General features: G+C 33.7%; 2 protein-coding genes across 2 annotated transcripts; both read right to left on the bottom strand.

The window, feature by feature from the left end:
• Nucleotides 1–897: 897 nt before the first annotated feature.
• Nucleotides 898–5,305, bottom strand: LOC109171686. The gene is made up of 2 exons (XM_019320752.1): nt 3,598–5,305; nt 898–1,920 (listed from the first exon to the last, which is right to left on the bottom strand). Exon 2 carries the CDS (start codon nt 1,883–1,885, stop codon nt 1,163–1,165), a length of 723 nt encoding a protein of 240 aa, XP_019176297.1. The 5' UTR covers nt 1,886–1,920; nt 3,598–5,305; the 3' UTR covers nt 898–1,162.
• A 61-nt stretch (nt 5,306–5,366) lies between these two features.
• LOC109171685 (probable CCR4-associated factor 1 homolog 11) lies at nt 5,367–6,605 on the bottom strand. Its single transcript, XM_019320751.1, has one exon. The coding sequence runs from the start codon at nt 6,498–6,500 to the stop codon at nt 5,634–5,636; it is 867 nt and encodes a 288-aa protein (XP_019176296.1). The 5' UTR covers nt 6,501–6,605; the 3' UTR covers nt 5,367–5,633.
• Nucleotides 6,606–19,082: the final 12,477 nt, after the last annotated feature.

Here is a 19,082-nt window from a genome sequence, read left to right as displayed (position 1 = left end):
TTGTTGACGGAGGACCAAAAATAGTCATGCCACAATAATACCAATAGGGATGCTCGAAAAAAAAAAAAAAAAAAACTAAAAGTGGAATGACACCTATAAATCTATGACCAAAAATGGAATTAACTCTTATATAAAGATATCCACAGTTTTGGTTAGGGGAAAAAGGAAGGGAAACTCGATTAAACATTCAATCAAATTCCCCCAAGCATACATGCCCTAAATAACCTCTAGACATCATAAAAATGCAAATATCAAATAAGTTATTCTAGTGTGCCTTTTGTCATCTCCATTATAAGTTATGTTTCCAAGTAAAAGCCAATGACAACTCAAATCAGTGCAGAAAACAGTTGAGAGTGACAAGCAAGGTCAATGAGTGAAGGCATGGGCTACTTTTGGGAGGAAACTGGGAGAAACTTATATGCAGAGAGTTAGATTAAAATGTTAGGGGAAGTCCTGAGTAGAATTTTTGGATGGAAAAGAGTATCTACAATCTGATTAGGACAGAATAGGAGGACAACCAACCAACTTTATCCCTGGCAATTTCAATCCCCAAACCAAAGAAGCCTAAACAGTAAATTTCAACCTCATGATAATTATCATTGAAGAGCAAAATCAAATAAGTTGCTCCCTCTACATTTGATATGAATCATATAATCCAAAGTTATATTTGCAAGTATATATGGAAATGATAACTAATAAAGAGTGCAGAAAACATTTTATAAATTTTAAATAAGCAAGATCTATGAATGTTGATGTTGACTACTTCAATCCACTTATGTGCTAAAGGTCACAAAATAGAACCCCAGCATTCCTCAAGTATCTATCTATCTATTATCTATAATACTAATGAAGAAAATGTTAAATATAAAAAGGAACATGTATGTATATGTGTGTGTGTTAGAGATAAGAACAAAGAGGTATGTTTTATTGACTGAAAACTTAAAAAAAGGAACAGGAAGTCATAAGACCTTCCCCACAAGAGTATTAGGCTCTTGCCCAGCTACTTAGAGCTTCAAAGACTAAGGTAAAGAATCCGATGCCCTACTCTCTTCTAGAGATTCTGATTTATAGTACTAGGAAATAAATAATTATAGAAAGGAGATGATTGCTGAGATGATTGTTGAGATGATTATGCCCCTCTTTATTTGTCAAAACCCTTGAGTTAAGCCTTCCCATGTATATCCTGATTTGCCTGATTTGCATCCTTCCTTTTTCTGCGTGAGTAAACCATCCATCCTTTTGGATGCGTATCATTGCCACCCACCAAAGAAACAACCTTGTCCCCAAGGTTGGAGTGAGGAAACTGACCGTTGAAGTCAGATACGCTACAGTATTCAGCCCAATGGAGGAAGCGTCCCCATTGCTTTGGTTGTTCAGAAGTCATACACCGCAAATACTGCTCCAGGCATCGATTGAGGACTTCTGACTGGCCGTCCGTTTGAGGGCGGTATGCAGTGCTCAAACGCAACGTGGTGCCCCATTTGTCAAAAAATTCTGTCCAGAGGTTGGAGTAAACCTCTGGTGCCATGGTGTCATACTTATTCTTTTGACACACTAGGCATTCAGCTACGAATTGTTGCGTTCGCTTCATCCACCGGAGCCAATGTAGAGCCGGTCCTTGCATATTGATAAAGGTTGTCGGAACCTTCAGATCTTCCCGGGTGTGATGTATGGCGAAATATTGCTCCACTCTGGGCAACCATCCTATCGGGTCGCCACCATCAAATGTAGGAAGTTCCAATCTTCCCGTGGGAAGTGTGGTGTTGTCGGGAGGAGCCAATCGTTCTGACGAGGGGTTGGAATCAATAGTTGGGACTGCTACCGATGACGCACTGGCATCGCCCTGCCCTTTGCTTTGGAGGGAGAGAGCGAGGAGGTCGGACATCCTAGCCACAGAAGCTTCTACGGCTGCAAATCGATCTGTCAATGCAGTCAATTCAGTACGGATTGCATCTTGGTTCTTCTCTAACGTCTCTATGCGGGAATCATGTGTGTTCGCCATTCAACGGCAGGTCGGACCAATTTGTTAGAGATAAGAACAAAGAGGTATGTTTTATTGACTGAAAACTTAAAAAAAGGAACAGGAAGTCATAAGACCTTCCCCACAAGAGTATTAGGCTCTTGCCCAGCTACTTAGAGCTTCAAAGACTAAGGTAAAGAATCCGATGCCCTACTCTCTTCTAGAGATTCTGATTTATAGTACTAGGAAATAAATAATTATAGAAAGGAGATGATTGCTGAGATGATTGTTGAGATGATTATGCCCCTCTTTATTTGTCAAAACCCTTGAGTTAAGCCTTCCCATGTATATCCTGATTTGCCTGATTTGCATCCTTCCTTTTTCTGCGTGAGTAAACCATCCATCCTTTTGGATGCGTATCAGTGTGTATCTCAACTATACAGTACAAATACTAAGGAAGTCTTCATTAGTTGGAAATTTTTCCAGAAAAACGGAAAATAGAAAACATTTTTCCAAGAAAGTTGGAAAACTACTTAAGGTGCTCAGTTTTTGGTGCACAGAATTAGCACACACTGCTAAAACACAATTCAGTAAGTCATTTAGGTTGGAAAAACAAATGGAGGGCAGAAAGAGCGGAAGGAAAATTCATAAGCCCTTTATATCTAAATGCAACAAATAACTGAAATGAATAACGTGGGTGCCTAATTTAACAGTACTGCTTTCTTCCACTCCAATAACGGGGGAAAGAAAGGATGGGATAAACCCAGCTGTCTTTTTTGCTATATTGCCAGCAAACAGTGTCAGAAATGAAAAAGATTGGAAATGTATCTTCTGATATATTTAAGGAACAGTGTGACTGCCACATTATACATACTTGAGAGTTAAATTTGGATTTTTCTCAAAATTTCCATAAGCATGATGCAGGTCCCTAATTTTTTCAGAATGGATTGACAATTTGACAGGTCAACATAGTCTTCAATTCTTAGTGTCCTTCATGAGCTAGATTACAAAACTTCAACAAATAAAGGAAGATTCCATAATTGATTAACCATTAGAAGTTCAGGTACAATAGTACTTGCTCAAAAAGCTAAGGGAAAAGAGTCAAATAAGCCCTCAAACTATACAAGATTATGCAATTGAGCCTATGAACTAAAAAAGGCCTCAAATAAGCACCCAAACTTGCCAAAAGAAAGTGAAATTCGCACTTTTAGTAGGTAACCTATTGACTAAACCAGTAAAAGCTGACATAGAGTCTATGTGAAATTTTATTTTATGACATGGCGTTGAGATGGACAACCCAATGTCCCATGGGATTTAAATCCAAAAGTATTTTAATAAAGATTTAAAACTCATACTTAATTATGAAATTAAATTTATACTCCTGAACAACTAATTCAACTTTTTTTTGGCATGCGCACTGGTATCCGCATCAAGAAACAGATTGTATTAGAATGATAGTCTCTAAGCAACAAATATGTATATCCCTAATCTAAAGGGATCATACACCAATTTTAAACTGTGGCAAAGATAAATAATAGATAAATTAGATATTTCTGTAGCATTTACAAGTGAGGAACTGTATTGCTTGAATAAAGTAGACTCCTTATCATAATGAACAAATAAGCTATTTAACATACCTTTTTAAATATAAACAAGACTTCAGTTTGGTCAATTCCCTGCACCTTGTTGATTTCACTTCCTTTAGCAACCATATCACTTGTGGCTCAGGCTGCATGGAACTCTAACATTGAAGCACAGTAATGGTGAGGGAAACACCTTGCAAAAAAGAACTTTACTGGTTAAGGCTGCATGAAATTTTCCGAAATCTTAACCTAAAGTCCATACTTTAAACCATGTGTATGTCCACTAATAAAAAATAAAATAAATCCAAATTGCACTGCTTAGCAGCCAATATGCATATCAGTTTCTTTAAACTAGATTTAAGGATTGGTGCCATTCATGCATGCACGATGATAAACATAATTATCTACAAGATCAACAAGTTGTCATTTCTTTCATAAAGAGTATACAGTGAGAACTATTATTTCAAAGATGAGAAAAGGAAAAAATATGTCCAAGAGCAAAACTGATCATAGCCAATCTATTTAAAGTCCCTCCATAAAAATAAAGATAAGATATTCCCCACAAGAAGTTCTATTTTCCTTTCTTTTATCTCAGTAATGTTTCAACTTTCAACCCAAAGAAATTCCATCCATACCAGTGACTCACATGCAAACTCCAAATATTATCTAGTGGCTACATTTATTCAAAACCTTCTCAACACTTCAGGTTCCACCACCAAATATATCCACAGGCTTTTAATGCTATTTGTGTACATAACTGAATATAATCACCTAAAAATTCTTTAAAAATAAAATTTGTAAATACAGCTTAAAAATTTACTACAAGAGGCCTTAGTGATCCCAACTCTTTCATCAACTATGTCCAACCCACCCCAATTAACCACTTGAGATTAAAATATACAATAGTGAATCAGTGATCCATCCAAGTCTTATCTTAACAGAAAGATAAAGTTTCAAGTTTCAACTCCAAAGAACTTTCCTAGTGGCCACCTCAATAATACGGAATTCTAAGTCATCCATGACATCTAAACCACCTACTTATTCAATTTACCAGCATCCTCTGAATATATTCCCAACTGCCTCGTAAATAAGATGATTTTAAGCATGTTATTACAAGCCAGGCATACTTATTATCTTATGTTTTGTTAGCCCCTAGAGTCCTTGGAATAAACCACCATTAATCCCACAGAGTTGAGTGCTGCTTTGAGAAATCAACAAACTTCTAAAATAGAAGGCTCACATAGCATCTCTTCTCATTACATAAAGCAAAAAAAAAAAAAAAGTAAAAGCCCCTTCAAAGACATATATTCTTTTAAAGTGTCATAAAGTAGAAACTGTACAATGAACTCATCCCTCTCTTAGAACTCAGCATTAATTTATTCGTTAGATGTCAAAATTGTGGTTTTTAAATTTTAATTGAAGGAACTATTTCAACAGGTTTTAAATGAATAAACTAAATTGAAACTAGGTTCAACAGGTTTTAAAATAAAGAAAATCAAGAAAGACTTAAAATCAGGTTTTAAATCAGGAAATACTTGGAGTTAGAGTTCACATTGCATAAACTAAATTTAGAAGGTACTGAATCCTACTTCTACAAATAAGGGAAATCAAGAAAGATCTAAGTTCGGCAGGATTTGCTACTTCTGAATATATTAAAATAAAGGAAATCTAGAATGAGTATTAGACAAGATGAAATGTGTGTTGAATATGAAATGTATTGGCTGGAAGTTAGTAAACTTAATCATCAAATTTGGTTCTTAGAAATTACCTCGAAAATTTAAGTTGTGGCTTAGAAATTACCTCCAGTATTTAAGTTCTGGCCCAAGATTTTAACAAGTACTATGGCATTGGAGTAATTTTAAACTTGTGCAACTTTGTGTCATAGTTTTGATCACCTTCCTCTAGAGTCCTTGATTTGGTTGGAATTTGCAGGTTTAGTAACCATTACATGTTTGTTCTTTATTCACAAACATGAAAGTCCAATCAAGGGCAAAAGAAGAATAATTAAACTAGTTCCTTTTATCCTTTTTATACAAAGGAAATGGTTTTACAGATTATCATCAGGGAAATTTGAACCGGAGACTCAACATCTACAGAGTCTGCGGAAAGAGGACCTCTAACCCATAGAGTACGCCTGCATACTTCTCAGTAAGCGCCTCATTGTTGTCAAAGTAGAGCTTTCGGATCTTCTGAAAAGAGTGCCAAGTGAGTAAACTATCAGACCCGGCCTGGTGGCACTTCCCGACAGCCCTGTTAACCTCAAGCGAGCTGGCCACTCGGTCCAGTCCACCATAGAGGCTCTTGCAGAACTTCATCAAATGTTTCACGTCATACACCCTCTTCCCAAAGAAGAGCCCTAGCAATCCCAGGAATTGCCGGAGCTCCCCCGGCAGGTTCCGGCCGGTTAAGGCCTTGATCAGGTATCCAAAGTCATAGCCACTGTGGAAGGTGATGTAGGTGACGGCCTCATTGCACACCAGACCGGAAGACATCATCAGCTCCGCAAAGCGGGCGGTATGCGCCCCAAAAGCCCGAGTCCGGTCGAAATCAATGCCCTGGTGGCGGAGGAGCTCTATGGATCCCGGAGCGTGATCATCGCGCACCACATCAAAGTCACAGAAGTTGAACTCCCAAATGAAGCGGAAGTGGGAGCCCAGGTCCGGCAGGTTCCCGGCGGCATCAGTGAGAGTGATCCCCACCTGGATAAGCTTCAGCGCGTCAACATTCGACTTCAGATAGATGTAATGCTCGTCCGGCTTCCAGTCCCGGAGGTCATGGCGGAAAACCACGCCGGGAAACTCCGTGTCCATCGATACGAACGGGTAACGGTCGAGGACGCGGCGAATCAACGCGAATTCCGACTCGAGATTTGACGACCACACTGAGCGGATCCGAATCGGCTTCTTGGAAGCTACGAGCGGAGGAGGAGGTGGAGCAGGCGGTGGAGAATTAGCCATGGAGGATTGGAGTGATCGATGATGATGATGAGAGCTGCTCTGACAGTGATGGGCCGGCCGGGTTCGATTAGGGCTGGAAAGCCGCGTATTTATACATGGAGTTTATTATGCAATCAATTACTATATGCGTATATATAAACTGTGTATCTAATGCCAACTACTAAACGTGCAAGTTTTATATGCAGTTTTCTTTTTAAATTATCCGATAATCACATTAGATTATGATTAAGGGAAAATGGCTCTTTTTATCCCTTAGTTATATACTTATAGCACTTTTCCCCCCTCAATTATTTAGGTAAGCACATTAGTCCCCTTAATTATTCTAAAAGTGGTGTTTTTTCCCATGATATATTAAATTGACATTTATACCCTTAATGTAAATATTTTATTTATTTTACTACTCCAACAAATTATTGCGTACACGTAGGGATGACCACGGTTCGGTTTGAATTGAACCGGATACTAAAGCAATCGAATTAATAGTTTTCGGTTATAATTCAGATCTAGAATACAATATTTAAATGTCAATTTATTAAAATTATGTATCAAAAAAATTGAATCTTGAACCGTGAACCGGCGGTTCCGGATCCGATTCGCGATTTTGAACCGTCTTTATTTTAAAATTTTATTTTTTATTTTAAAATAGTCTAAATTCAACAATAAATGTATTTTATTTTTTCAGTTCGAAACATGAACCGTCCATTCCGGTTCACGATTTTAATAAACTCTAAATATCGAATTTCAATTCTAAATTGTAACTGGAATATTTCGATTTGGTTGCTATAGTGTTTGTTTGGTTTGAACCAAATTATGGTCATAATTTGTTGGAGAAAAAAAATAAATTAAATATTTAGTTTAAGGGTAAATATGTCCATTTAACATTTCAGGGGAAAAAACAGTCACTTCAATAATTTAGGGAGAAAAAATGCTATAGGTATATAACACAGGGGGAAAAAGTGCAATTTTCCCTATGATTAATTATCGGTTCATTATCCAGTTTCATTTTCAGCACATACCGTATCCTTCCTAAACGCGTTGCTTAACTATATAATTTGGAAGAACTATATAATTTTAATCAACAATAATAATGTTTCACCGCATCTAATTTCTGATTATCTAATCTGTAATCTCTAATCTCTAATCTCTAATCTTCCACCTCTCTTTTTGCCAAGGTTGAATCCCCGACTCCAAGGCCTCCACGTTTTGACCCGACAAAACATTTGAAATGATGTAAATCACAGTAACTCAATGACTCAGCAGATAAGGTCAAATGTTGTGCTAAATGAAGGTTATACATTAGTGTTAAATGAATGTTATAATCCTTCATTTATGTTCCGTTTTTTCCATTACTTTGGTTCATACATTATGCTATACAATATTTTGATAAAAAATACACTTACAGCAAGTTTGGTTCACATAATGAATTTTGAGGCAATAGTAATATTATTCCATAAAGAATGGAATAGGCAAGGAATAAAATAGGAATTGTATTCTATTGTTTGGTTCGCGGAAGGAATAGACTTTATGAATTATATTACAGTGTTCGGTAGGTTTAAGGAATAGAAATGATATATGTTTTAAAAGACATAAATAACCTTATAAAAATATGTGGTGGTGGTTGTAGTGGCGGCGGCGGTGGTGGTAGTGGTGCTGGTGGTAGCGATGACGGCGCCGGCGGTGGTGGTGGTGATGATGGTGGTGGCGGTGACGGTAGTGGCGATGACGGTGGTGTTGGTAGTGCTAGTGGCGGTGGCAGCGGGGGTGATATATATATATATATATATATATATATATATATATATATATATAGGGAAAATTGTAAAAAAATGCCCCTCAATAATATGTCAATTATCAATGTCACCCTTGAATTATGAGTGGTGTAAATATTGCCCTTCAATTATTAAAACGGTGCACATATAGCCCCTCCCGTAACGGACATGTGGTTTCCCGTTAGTGTACGACACCGTTAAGTCGGAGTAAATATGTAATTTAGTTGTTTTTTCCCTCCCTCGATCCGAAGTACTAGCGATGGACAGTGGTGGGGAACCACATGTCCGTTACGGGAGGGGCTATATGTGCACCATTTTGATAATTGATGGGCAACATTTACACCACTCATAATTCAGGGGTGACATTGATAATTGGCATATTATAGATGGGCATTTTTACAATTTTCCCATATATATATATATATATATATATATATATATATATATATATATATATATATATATATATATATATATATATATATATATATATATATATATATATATAGGGATGCACTCAGGTGCGAATAAGTGCTCAGGAGGAAAATGCGAACGAATCATCGCGCGACACATGTCCAGATCTAATAACTTACAAAAAATGCGGTGGCATTTTCGTAAATAATTGAACATCGAAGTGCAAGTAAAATCACTTACAAGTGCACCTACTTTCACCTATAAGTGCATGTAATTTTGCCTTGTTAGCATTCACTTTCCGCAAACATTCATGCACCTGGGTGTGCTTATAACTATATGTGCAACTATTTATAACTATAGGTGCAACTACTTATAACTATAGGTGCACCTACTTTCACCTATAAGTGCATGTAATTTTGCCTTGTTAACATTCATTGATCTGAGTTCAGCGGGTAGTAATACCCCTGAAAACCACTCGCAAACATTCATACACCTAGGTGTAACTACTTATAATTATTTGTGCAACTACTTAGAACTATAGGTGCAACTACTTAGAACTATTGGTGCAACTAAGTATTGATGCTCAGTGTAAATTTTTACTTGCACCGATAATACATTTTACATGCACTTATAATACATTTTACTTGCATTTCGATGTTCAATTATTTACGAAAATGTCACCGTGTTTTTTAAAAAAATCAGTGTTTCTCATCCATTAGATCTGGACACGTGGACGGACAGAATCCATTCCTATTTCGCGCCTGGGCGAAGCATTCGCACCTGAGTGCGATTCTATATATATATATATATATATATATATATATATATATATATATATATATATATATATATATATATATATATATATATATATATATATATATATATATATATGGGTGGGGGTTGGATGAGGGGGGGTAGCTGACCCCCTGCCCCCACCCCCTGGCTCCGTCCATGCATGCACAGAGCCAGGCCGGGACCAAAGGGGTTTTACACACGTGTCGTAATATATCTGAGGAGATGTGACCATGCTGCAAATTGTTTATCAGGTCGGCCCAACTTCGAGAGGTCGGATCACACATCGCCCTCCAGGTAATCTGCGGGCGTGCCCACCCTGAACGTCGAGTGAAGGTTCAGGTCCGAAAGTTATAAACGATGATCATATCGGATCGGATCTTAACCGCCAAACATCAAAAGCTTCCAATCAACCATCGTACTTAAAGTCGGAGAATAATCCTATCATCTTCTATGTAATATTCTCACATTTCTATACGTTATAGTATTACACCATAATCTATCATTTTGTCTTTCTCTTCATTTATTTAATGTCTTCTTAGTTATATATATATATATATATATATATATATATATATGTACATATATACATATATATGTATATATATATATGTACATAATATATATATACATAATATATATATATATATATATATGTTATATATATATGTACATATATATATATATATATATATATATATATATATATATATATATATATATATATATATGTACATATATATATTATGTACATATATATTATGTATATATTATGTATATATATATATATTATGTACATAATATATTATGTACATATATATATATATATATATATATATATATATATATATATATATATATATATTATGTACATATATACATATATGTACATAATATATATATATATATATATATATATATATATATATATATATATATATATATATATATATATATATCGGAATCTGACCTTTGATTTTAGCTTGATCTATGGTTCATTTTTTTTGTTTAGTTTTGGATTTATTTATTTCATTTGTGCTGGATATTTGATTTAGGGGCTTTATTGTCTTTGCTTCTTTTTTTCCTTTTTTTTTTTGTTTTTTATTTCGGCTGATTTGCTTGTTTTTAGGTGTATTAAATATGGTAAATAAAGATATTTTGCATTCATGTAGTCCGTCAGTGTACATCTTTATATACACTGTATTTTTCTGTGTTTTTTGTTTGTGTTGTGGCGAAGATTACAGTCGTTTATTTATTTTTTGCTTCATTCTCTATGCGCTTTGGGGCTATGGAGTTACGAGGTATGGCTTTTTGTGTGTTTGTAATATATATTTATTGTGCATAAGGTGTTATTAGTTTTGTGCATAAGTATGTGTTCTTGTTAAGATATGCGTTGTAGTTATGCGCCGTGGGGCTATGGAGTCACCGGGTTTGGATTTTTGTGTGTTTGTAATATATATTTATTGTGCATCAGGTTTTATTGGTTTTGTGCATAAGTATGTGTTTTTGTTAACATATGCGTTATAGTTATTATCTTTTGGTGTTGTGTATGTGTTTTTAATTTATCTATATCAGTTGTTGTTTGTGTTCGTTGGAATAGTGGTTTTCATATAAGTAAACTGTGTGTGTTCTTCTTTTTTTTTTTTTTTGGTAGTGTTGGTTTTTTTTTTTTTTTTTTTGGTAGTTTTTGTCATTTCGATCTTGTGCAGTATCTATTATTTGGTTGTTGCAATTATCAATTTCTTTTTTCCATCATATTCATTGGCTTTTTGTTTTGTTTTTAAACTTATAGCTAATTTACATTTGTTTCTTTTGTTGGTTTAACTTCGCTCATGTTTTGCATGGGTGGCTTGTGTGTTTTTACCCACCTAGGTTATTCTAATTGTAGTCTTTTGCAATACCTATTACATGTTCTTTGCAGTGTACAATTTTTTCCTGTCAATACTATTCACTGGCTGTTTTTTTTTTTTCGTTTTTAATTTTAGTATTATGTGTTTGGTAATTTTTATGCATAAAATATTTTAACGTTCTATTTCGGGGTGTGTTTCTTGTGTGTTGCCTTTGTTTTTATCGTTTTTATTTGTTATTTTGTTGGTGGGGTTTTTTGCTTACTAATGTGCATTTTTTGCCATATTAATTGTGCACTCAGTCTATTTTTTTTGTTTTTTTTTTTTTTTTTTTGCTTGCGATGCATGTTTTTTAAAATTTTTTGTTTTTTGTTTACGTATGTATTTGTGTTTGTTGCGTGTGCAGTTGGGTCGGAATCGCTACAGGCTTTTGTTATGGACGTTTCTCCGGATGGGACTAAGTACTGGACACCTTCGTGTGACTCGGGGGTTAGGCCTTTTGAGGGGCAACTTTTCCTTCTCTTGCTCATGGTATTGCTTTTTATCGTCAGTATGCGTCTCTTGTTGGTGTTGACGTACGTCGTAGTTCGGTGCGTAAGGATAGGGAGGGTGTTGTTGTGAAAAACTTGTTGGTTTGTTCTCGTGAGGGATTCAAGCAGTCTGGCAATGTACCGTTTGTTGGGAATGATGCGTTGGATCAACCACCTGTGGCTCAAAAGTCTGGATGTCGTCAACGTCAATGCCAAACTTGTGAAAAGTATGGCCATAATAGCCGTACCTGCCCAATGCGCAACGGAAACATATGAGGAATGGGTCGCACTTGTCTTTAAATTTTATTTTTGTTTAAACACATTTCTATTGGTTTTACTTCTCCATTCACATGTTCCTTTTCTGCATTTTGTCTTGGTTTTTAAATAATGGATGTGTTTTGTTTTGTTACTTATAATTTTTTCGAATATATGGAACAATGTTATCCCGTTTGGTGTTTTTAAAAATTTCTCGATTGCGGTGTTTGTAGAATTTCTCCACGCGCTGTTTCTAATCTCGTTGCTTCCTTTGTTCTTAAAATAATGATATGAATTTGATATTGTTGTATTTTGTTTTCCTTTTTTTTTTCTTTTTTATTTTTTTTTTTACATTCCCCTATTACACAGTATAGTTTCATGTCTTGCACATTGTATCTGGATTTGTGTGCTGACTTGCACATTAGCATCCTTTGTTGTTGCACATCAATAGACAACCAGTGTTGCATAAAAACATGTCCTATAATAAAACTTAATTGTTACGTTGGTATATTAACTTCGCAACAATGAAACATCGTAGGTTGCACAGAATGTCTCCCAAATTCTTACCGTGATGCATTAACTATTGCTACGTAGGTGCACATCAACATAACGGGTAAAAAACTATTTAGCCAACTTTGGGTTACTTGTAATTACACTTAACATTGCATTACTACATACACCGTCGATGCACATACCGATTTTGTCAATTATATCGTATTTGCACAATGTCGTACACCAATGCTGCATGAATTCGAAATGTAGAATATATATCAATTCCTCGCTAACACAGCTTAAAGACTTGCACATGTGGATTTGTTTTAAGCCTCAAACATTTGGTAGTTGCATGGTTCTTTGCTATCTGTTGCCACTAACAGTATCCCTAATGCTACAAGTTTTTAAGCAAAAATACATTCATGCACATGAAATAGAATAAATATAAACTAGCCTGTGTGCTCATGTCTATGCTCATGTCTTCAATCGCTTTTTTGCTGCCTATCATCAACTCAGTTTTTACCTCCCCTAATAACACATAACATAAACCTGCAAACACAAAACTGCTCATGAAAAACCAAAAAACCATACGATACCACTACCTCCGGTCATTCTTCCCGTAAACCACCCCCGTTCCCACCGTCGATTTTCCTAACTGTACTCCTTTGCCGGCGACATTACATCAAAGTCCGATGAAGTTGCGGCCATCAACACCCAGTTTTCATCAATTTTATTTATTCATTTTAAAAAAACCTCACTCTATGACCAGTGTATTCAAACATGAAATTGCACAGACATGCAATACAGTTGTGCAGATAATCGATCAAAACAAATACCATTCTTAAAAAAATAAAATCCCTTACACATTCTACTCATAGCCTCGATCGACGCACGCCGCTGACTCCTTCTTGTTGTTCTGTCCGCCATAGTTTCCGGTTCTGTACTTGGCCCTACAACTTCACCTAATCGCCGTTCGTTCCTTTTGCTCCCACTATGTTGACTATGCAATACCGACACCTTCCCTTGACTTTCGCCGTTTAAACCCTTTGCGTACAGACCCGGACTCTTCGGCCTTTCCTTCATAGTCTTGCACGATCATTAATCCATTTACCCTTTTACCCCCATTTTAATTACTCCTTCAACAAATTTAGTGGCCTTTTAATTTCTCCCATTGTGCACTTACAGCCGTTAGATGGCATGATCTGATGGTTGGAATTTGACCACAATCCTCACCTAACACAATAGCCTCACTTGAACCTCACCCTATATATATATATATATATATATATATATATATATATATATATATATATATATATATATATATATATATATATATATATATATCCTAAAACATAATAAGCTTCAATGATGGTTATACCCTTGTTTTTTGTCCTTTTTTTAACCGCTTACTTTGTTGTACATTGTGTTCTTAATGTTGTACAATACATTTGTATTGACAAAAATATCCCATATTCTGTTAATTTTAACTTGACTAACAGAACCGTTAAATCTAATAAAAAAAAAAACCAAAATCGATTTTCCTCCATTCATTTTCCTTCTATATTTCCTATAATTTCTCTGCTTATCTTATTTATTTTAGAAGATATTACAGATCTGCAAATCGCAATAATTTTCCACTCAATTTCTACGCAGATTCCTCCCACCATTCATCCGCAAATCGCAATAATCTTCCATTCAATTTTTACATAGATTCCTCTCACCATTCATCCGCTCTTTTTTCATTGCCTCTTCCCCTCAGATTCCTCCCATCATTCATCCGCTCATCTTTCATTACCCATCTATTATACGATACCAACAATCACCGAATCCTCTCATTCCCTTCTCAACAGTTGGAAGAAGAACTGCAATCAATGGTATTCAATGGGTATGAACTTAAATTGCGCCTCAATATTTAAGTGAAAATTTAAGTGAAATTACTACTGCATTCTTTCTTCCAAATTTAATTTAAGGTAAATTATTTAATATTTTTGTTAATTTCATATAATTTGATGGCAGTCCTTGATGGTGATGCACTGCAACGTGTGGCAATTTTGATGGTGAGGCACTATGGCAATTTTGATGGTGAGACACTGCAGCGTGTGGCAATTTTTGGAAAATATATATTAATTAAAAGTGAAAAGTCTTTCACAACAATTAAATCTAATTTTGTCCTGCTTCCATTATATTCGAATTTTCATGTACACAACACAACAATTTGTCAGTTTGTACGAAGGACCAAACAGAGACCTTTCATTCCCTTTTTTCTTAATTGCTATGATGCTATGATTATGTCTATAATTAAGAAATTCTTGATTTATTTCTATTTATTGCTTTATTTAGTTTTGGAATGTTTCTTGATGTTAGGATGTATATATATAGCTATTTAAACTGCTTCATTGGACATGAATGCACCATAGAATAATTCCATCCTTTTATTTGATTCTTTCTCTAAAACTTTAGTCTGTCATTTCACCCTCTGTTCTCTTCTTTGCCACCTTCAGGTTCTTACTCCCCTCTGTTTATTTCGATTGTTGGTTTTAGATGAGTTGCAATTTAATGTGTTTTATATAGTTAATTTGCTGATATTGTTTCTTTCTCTAAAACGAAACGATTTCCAGTGCATATAACTTCCTTAATCTGTCTTGAGCTACAGTGTTTAAAGAATTTACAACTCCTAAAATGCAGGTTTGTTTATCATACTTGCAACTCCTAAAGAATTTACAACTCCTAAACCTAACGTCCCAGACTTGAGTGATATTGTGATTTTCACTTATATAAGTCTTTATGTTACTTTTGTGCTATTTCAATAATTCATGACTCAAGTGTCTATATAGACACGAATAAAAGTTATTCATTTTGAATTATATGTTATATCAAGTAAGAATTTTTATAATGCTTAGTTATGTTGTTACTTGTAATCAATAATAATTCCACCACTTTAAATACGTTACAAGGTGCACGAATAACCCTAAATTCTCATTTTGGTAGAAAAATATGAGAATTTATAATAAAAAGGTGATATCAATTAAATTAAAAAAGTTCATCAAAGTTAATAAATCTTCATAATAAAAGTAAAAATATTAAAAACAAGTTAATAAACCTTCATAGTAAAAGTAAAAATATTTTTTTTTTAAAAAAAAAAAAACTTAAAGTCCCATAGTATATAACTTCACATTCATTAAAGGAAAAATAAAAGGAAAAGAAAATTGGACAATTGAAAAATATTCTGTCAGTATTTTAGTTGTGACACCTAAACTTAATGATGGGATGGTATTGATATTATTTTCTTTTCAACAAAAATAATGATTCTAAATATGTTTGATAGGGTGAAAACGCAATAAACTAATTTTGTAAATGAACTGATATTTTTCATTTGGAAGAATCAGAATGTGATCTTTTAAAATCAGAAGTTAATATGTTTTTTTTTTTTATCAGAAATGTCTTTTTGTCTAAATGGTAAGTGTAATTTAGTATGTGGATCAAATGCATATACCAAAAACAATGGTTAATTGAAGTTTATTTTTTCTTGATGTTTTATGTGCTCCTTACCCATTATAATCATTACTTATAACAAAGTTAATTCATTACTTATACATTTGTTTAACCCGCAATGGTTTTTTCTCCATTGAGGTTTACTATATTGATCCGTTTTTTATTTTTCAAAAAAAAAATAAAAATTTGTGGTATACCTAAATTTTAATGCCAATTTCTAGATTTATGTTATGTTGTTGTTGTTGTTATTATTACAATAGGCGATACTTCTAAGGTAGAATCAACATTTATTGTAATTTTTTTTTAAAAAAATTAGATTGGGCAAAAAGGGCACCATGCATGGCCATGAGAATGTGCATATGCATATTTTTGGTACTTAAATAGTACAAAAAATACTTTCTGAGTCATCTATAAAACACTTTTTGAGTCACGTACAGCGACATCAAGAAAATTTGTGCCACAAGAATCTGCATATGCATATTTTGGGTACTTAAGATAAATACAATTATGAATTCTAATGACAAAATATTACAGATTACACTATTGTATGATGCGTTTAAAGAGCTAACTATAGCCCACGAACAGTAGCATAAACCTTTTTTTTTTTGAATGCCATTCCGCGACGACGTCGCTGCCGCACGAGACCGACGGTAGCATAAACCTACTTGTTTCTAAGTCAACAAATCATAATTCTACACCACATGGTTTAAGCTAGCATTACTCCATTCCTCTTAATTCTCTACTACAACATCAACAAAATACATTTTACGTGAATATTTATGAAATTGCGTCAAAGCAAAAAAATAAAACTTCACAAATGCAATTCATCTACTTGAAAATGATTTACTAATGAGTTAAAACATTGGGCACAAGTTTTCGCGCAAAGCGCGTACAAAAAACTAGTATATATATATATATATATATATATATATATATATATATATATATATATATATATATATATATATATACAAAAAGGATATTTTCAGTATAAGATTACAAAAGCTATTCCCAAATACTTGGGAATAGCTAATATCAGGGGGTCCCCTAGGAATGGCTATTCCCCCTGCAAAGGGAATAGCTCATTCGCGGGAATGCTATTCCTAGCCATGAAAAGACAAACCAAACAATGGGATAAGTCTATTCCCAGGAATGGTATTCCATTTCCGACTTATTCCATGAACCAAACACGCTGTTAATGTTATGACATCCGTTATCTTTTCCAACTATTGTTACCATGCATATGTATCACCATATATTTTCTTATCTTCTTCAATGGTAATAATATATAAACATTATATATTGTAGAACTATATAAGTTATTTCCTAAAATATAAATATAAATTTACAAAAATGGTTTACATTATTATTATTATTATTATTAGTATTATTATTATTATTATTATTATTATTATTATTATTATTATTATTATTATTATTATTATTATTATTATTATTATTATTATTATTATTATTATTATTATTATTATTATTATTATTATTATTATTATTATACAATAATATAAATATCTAAAGTTTAAGTTAATCTAAGATTTTAATATAGAGTATTAATATTGACATCTACTTTTGCACATCGCGCATAGAAAATACTAATTATATAATACGGAGTATATACTAATATTTTGAATTCCTTACAAGGATTAGAAAAGAATCATTAGTGTTCCCCAAAAAAAAATATTAGTATTTATAATTAGTAACGCAATTAAAAGTTATTTATTCAATATTAACTAGTAAATTACTCGTGCGATGCAAAAATAAATTTATTTTTATTATATATTTAGATAATAAAATTATTATGAAATTATAAACATTTCTAATATTTGAAAGTGTACATTTATTTAATTATAAGATTAGTGTAAAAGTATCACTCAATTAATTGAATAATATATGTCTCGTTTGTCTGCAATTATCTTGAAAAAATCATTGATCCAAAACCATTGAGCAAAATCATGTCCAGTGAATAGTTAATTCTTTTCAGCAATGTAGTATTGATAGTATGAACCAAAACCATTGAGCCAAAACCATAGCATATTGACATTGTGCACAGTTTATATGCCAAGACCATTGAGCCAAAACCATAGCATTTGACATTATGCACAGTTTATAAGCCAAGACCATTGAGCCAAAACCATAGTATATTGACATTATGCACAGTTTATAAGCCAAGACCATTATGACAAGACCATACCACTTTGATAGTATGCACAGTTTATAAGCCAAGACCATTGACACAAAATCATACTTGACAGTGTATACTAATATGTAAAGTCTTGTATGCACAATATATAACCAAAACTGCTCCATTCAAAAAACTATAGCTTATCTCTAAACCTCACAAAACAATTTACAGGAGCAACCATGGTCCCCATCTTATATAGAACAGTTTGCAAACTTTAAGTTTATTACAGGAGCAACCCATAGTCCCCTACAATAGTTTACAGAAGAGTTTACGAATCTCTTCCATGGATACTTGAATCAGCTCATTTGGATTTCATATGGGAGATATATGTCAAAAATACTCTCAGCATGTCGCTGCAAGGTGGTGTCCTTGGGGCGTGTCACATTCTTCCTGATTTTTCGATCGTGATTTGTCATGAATCTCTAAAAGCTATCAATCACCTCATTTGGACTACGAATGATAGAGTTATGACTAAAATTCTCCCATCACATCGCATAGTGTTTTGTTTTATCATTCTTGCTTATAATTCCTTGAAAATCAAGTTTTAATAAACTAAGCACAACATTCTATCAAATTAAAGAAGACATAGGAAAAATGGATATGAAATATCTATTAGAAATAAGTTCAATTGAGAACCTATCAATCATCTCCTATAAATACTATGGTGTTGTGCATATGATTTAAAAACGTTGAAAATTTATTTCTCTACTCCAAAAACTGTGTCTTTGTTCTCGTGAAAACTTCTAGCCACACATTCCTTATAATTCTCTTGTATTCTACCTATT

Source organism: Ipomoea nil, unplaced genomic scaffold (genome assembly GCF_001879475.1).
Source record: "Ipomoea nil cultivar Tokyo-kokei standard unplaced genomic scaffold, Asagao_1.1 scaffold0327, whole genome shotgun sequence".
NCBI classification, from domain to species: domain Eukaryota; kingdom Viridiplantae; phylum Streptophyta; class Magnoliopsida; order Solanales; family Convolvulaceae; genus Ipomoea; species Ipomoea nil.
This window is presented reverse-complemented; position numbering and strand designations above follow the sequence as displayed.